Source organism: Rutidosis leptorrhynchoides, chromosome 2, assembly GCF_046630445.1.
Source record: "Rutidosis leptorrhynchoides isolate AG116_Rl617_1_P2 chromosome 2, CSIRO_AGI_Rlap_v1, whole genome shotgun sequence".
NCBI lineage: Eukaryota > Viridiplantae > Streptophyta > Magnoliopsida > Asterales > Asteraceae > Rutidosis > Rutidosis leptorrhynchoides.
Window position 1 is genome coordinate 194,445,317 of NC_092334.1, and position 4,462 is coordinate 194,449,778.

At 37.0% G+C, this 4,462-nt stretch overlaps 1 protein-coding gene across 1 annotated transcript; it reads left to right on the forward strand.

Annotated features, from left to right (window-relative positions):
• Positions 1-384: 384 nt before the first annotated feature.
• On the forward strand, positions 385-936 carry LOC139891621 (dirigent protein 5-like). The gene has a single exon (XM_071874601.1). The coding sequence runs from the start codon at positions 385-387 to the stop codon at positions 934-936; it is 552 nt and encodes a 183-aa protein (XP_071730702.1).
• Positions 937-4,462: the final 3,526 nt, after the last annotated feature.

The following is a 4,462-nucleotide window of genomic DNA, read 5'->3' on the forward strand; positions in this document are numbered from 1 at the left end:
CTAGCCGTTTGGTTTTTGCAACGGTCAAAAAACAGAAAGAAAAACAAATTTTACGCCCTAAATTATGCTACTGGAAGAAAAGGAGGAGGGCGATGGACACGAGGGCGATGGAGGGCAGCTGAGGGCGGCAGGATTGCCATCGGCGCTCTCGGAGGGAGGAATTGAAGGTGGGGTGGAGGGCGTGGCGTTGGAAATGGTCTTGAAGGATGTGAATTATTAAACCTTAGAACTCATCCTCTAATTATATCACAAGTATAATTACAACATTTATTTTTGTATTTATATGCTCCATAAGTTTATTTTAATCTACGACAAGTTTGCTTTTTGCAACTATATAAACAGAGCATACAAGTTCATTTCATTGCACACAAAACAGAACTAGAAATGGCACCAATAGTCTACAAATATAGTTGCATCCTCTTCTCACTTGTAATCCTCCACTCTCTTTCACAATTTGCTCACTCAAGAACATACAATGAAAAAAAACCTTGCAAGAGATTTGTGCTCTACTACCATGATATCCTATATAACGGCACTGACGCCGCAAATGCCACATCCGCAGCAACCACAAAGCCTACCAAACTCGGGAATTTCACCCATGGGATGCTCGTAGTTTTCGATGATCCCATGACCAAAGACCACCACCTTTTATCTCCTCCCGTGGCTCGAGCTCAAGGGTTTTACTTTTACGATATGAAGACTCAATATAATGCTTGGTTTTCGTTCACGTTGGTTTTCAATTCTACCGAACATAAAGGGACAATTAACATTATGGGAGCCGATATGATGCGTGAAGAAACAAGGGATCTTTCGGTTGTTGGTGGCACTGGCGATTTCTTCATGGCACGAGGCATTTGTACTATTCGTACCGATACTTTACAAGGTGATTTTTATTTTAGGCTTCAGATGGATATCAAATTTTACGAGTGCTATTAAATCCGATTTCAGTTTTACTATTGAAGTTGAAGTGTTTTAGTTTTTTGATCATGTGTTGGTAGACGCTAAATGATGAAATATATTCTACGGATCGAGTACGTTTGTTATTGTAGTTGGAAGCTATATTAGAGAGTAGTCTCTAGTTTGTACTATGTTGTGTCAGTTGTTTCGAGACTTGTTAGGTATATTATATTATACTCGTGCATGGTTCGAGTAGGTTGCTTACCTCATAACAAAATAAAAGAATAAATAGTCGAAAAAGACGTGAGAAGGTATATTACATTTATTAACAAGCAGTGACACTTTCAGTTGGAAGCTTTATTAGACACTTACAAGTAAGCAAGGTTAAAAATGACGTGAGAAGGGTTAATATAGTTCAGTGTTGATTGAAAAGAATTATTTAATTTAATCAAATATAATTTAATTGAATTTTGGAAGATTGAATGAGCCGGTTTTTTTTTTTTTTTTTTGGCAAAAAAACGATAACATTAAAACACAGTCTTTTCATCAATAGATGAAAAAGACGAACAAAGAGACAATCGAACCAAAAGCACTACAAGGCTCGGGGAAAAAAAACACGAACCATATCACTAAATAAAGTGCAAAAGCTAACTAAGCCCGAGCATTCAGCAACTGAATCAATAAAACGATCCTAGAACACAATCAAAATCAAGAACCGATACAAAAACACAAATCAAACCAAACAATGACAAAGAACACAAAACCGATCATAAACTACCTCACAACCGCCTTACCTTTCCGAGTCTTTATGATAGGCTTAACAACCACACCGTCAACCTCTAAACGATTAAATTTCTTGCCCGCCCGATTTTCAATCTCGTAAGAAGAAACCTTTGCTGAAGAGTTACCAATCCTAATACCATGTACGGAAGGAGGGAGCCAACCTTCCTTCTGAAGACCCTAAAAAAAAAACCAATGTTGCGATCCACTTCAACAACATAAACATCATCGGGGGTCCCCAATCATTACCCGAATTTAAATCCAAGGAACCTTTTTTGACTGATCCTTCTAAAATACCAGACCCGCTATTGTCTGGCATGATTTTGTCATCTTCAACTCCAATCACACAATCATTAACCTTATTTTTCTTTTGTTGATCTTTCATCTTATTCTTAGACACATCATTATTTCCCACGCCACTATCTAAAATAGTAGCAGTGGCACCCTCGGGAGAGTTTACAGAATCATTCAAACCAAATTCAGTGGCACCCTTGGAACATTTATTCAAAATAGTAGGAGTGACCACTTCAGAACTATTAGCCACATCATGATCATGCAAAACAAAAGATGTGTTACCCTTGGAACTTGTCCCCACATTCGAACATGATAGTGTAAACTCAATTGTATCTACCTTACTCTTCAATTTCACATTAGCATTTTTTGAAGAGCTAATAACAGAATTGAGGGAAGGAGAATTAACATGGCTGTTACTCAATTTGTATGACTCCAAACAATACTTCTGTGCACTATTAGAAACTAAAGGTAAGTTGTTCACGGCATTTTTCTCACGTTTCATGAAAGTGTGAATTTTCTTGTTACAATTATAAGTGGGTAAATGATTATTTATATTTATTATTTATAAGTGTGATAGTCATTTACTCACGTTTTTTAATATGAAATACAGAGTAATATGTATCTTTTGAAGTTCAGGCTTTTAAGTGTGTACTATAAGAAGAGAAGTTCACGCTTTTAAATGTTTATTTGAGTAAAAGTTTAAAATTTTTAAGTGTATACTGTATTATTATTATTATTATTATTATTATTATTATTATTATTATTATTATTATTATTATTATTATTATTATTATACTATTATTATTATTATTTTACAGCGATTGGTATGTGATATTAAAAATAATTCCACACATATGTGGGATGTATTTCATTGACTTATATACACAATACAAAAAGAGATAAAAGGAAATACATCAAAGGATTCCTATACTTAAGGATCAAGAAAAAATATATTCTTAAACTAATCTCAATGGATATGGAAATAAATACAAATCATATTTATCTCCTAATACCTCCCCCCCCCCCCCCCCCCCCCCAAGCGAAGTGGCGGAGGACCAACACGTAGCTTGGTGCGAAAGGACTCGAACAATGGTCGTGGTAGACTCTTCGTAAAAATATCAGCAAGCTGAAGTTGCGTAGGAACAAACTTGGTGTATAGACGACCAGAGGCAACCAATTCACGAATGAAGTGATAATCAATGTCAATATGCTTCGATCTTTTATGAGAAACAGGATTTTGACTTAAAAAGAGAGCACTCTTATTGTCACATAGAATAGTAGGTCGATCCGAAGGTAAAACGTGAAGCTCTCGGAGAAGATGAGTAATCCATACAATTTCAGCAGCAGTATTCGCAAGTGCACGATACTCAGATTCGCAGCTAGACCGAGATACTGTAGGTTGTTTCTTAGCACTCCAAGACACAAGATTACCACCAAGAAAAATAGAATAACCATAAGTAGACCTTCGGGTTTCAATACATCGTGCCCAATCCGCATCAGAATAACCAAGCAAGGTAGGAGTTGGTGAGTGAAGAAAAACAAGTCCGTAAGAAATGGTACCCTTTACATACCGAATAATACCTTTCACTGCCTGATAATAATCAATGGTAGGAGCGTGAAGAAACTGACTCACTTGATTGACGGCATATGAGAGATCAGGTCGAGTAATGGTGAGATACTGCAACGCACCAACCAGAGATCGAAATAATGTTTGATCCGTGAATGGTGTGCCTTGAGAAGAAAAATTCTCGAATGTAGCCAAAGGAGTAGCCGCAGGTTTAGAATCAAGTAACTTAGATCGATTCAAGATATCATGCGCATACTTAGACTGACTTAAAAATAAACCAGACTCCGTATAAAGAACTTCGAGACCAAGAAAATAACTTAGTTTACCGAGATCTTTGATAGCAAACTCTTTGTGTAATCGGTAGATAAATCTTCGAATGGTAGGTGCATGATTTACTGTGAGAATGATGTCATCAACGTAAACCAGCAGGTATAATATGCACGTTCTATGTTTGTAAACAAAGAGAGAAGGATCGGCATGACTACAAGAGAAGCCAAGTGTAGTAAGAAAAGCATGTAGCCTTTGAAACCAAGCCCTTGGAGCTTGTTTGAGCCCATAGAGAGCTTTCTTAAGCCGACACACATGATTAGGAAACTGCGCATCAATAAATCCCGGAGGTTGATCCATAAATACGGTTTCATTAAGATGCCCGTTGAGGAATAACATCCAACTGATGAAGTGGCCATTTGTGTAGAGTCGCAAAGGAAAGAACAATGTGAACTGTTGAAGCTTTAACAACCGGACTAAAAGTAGCAGAGTAATCAAGACCAGGAACTTGGGTAAATCCTTGAGCAACAAGACGTGCTTTTAGACGATCAATCGTACCATCTGCGTGATACTTGGTGCGAAATACCCATTTAGATCCAACAATATTTTCGTGTTTTGGTCTTGGAACTAGATCCCATGTTTGATTATGATGAAGTG

Coding starts and splice junctions, on each gene's coding strand:
- LOC139891621 (XM_071874601.1), top strand. CDS start 385: ATGGCACCAATAGTCTACAAATATAGTTGCATCCTCTTCTCACTTGTA.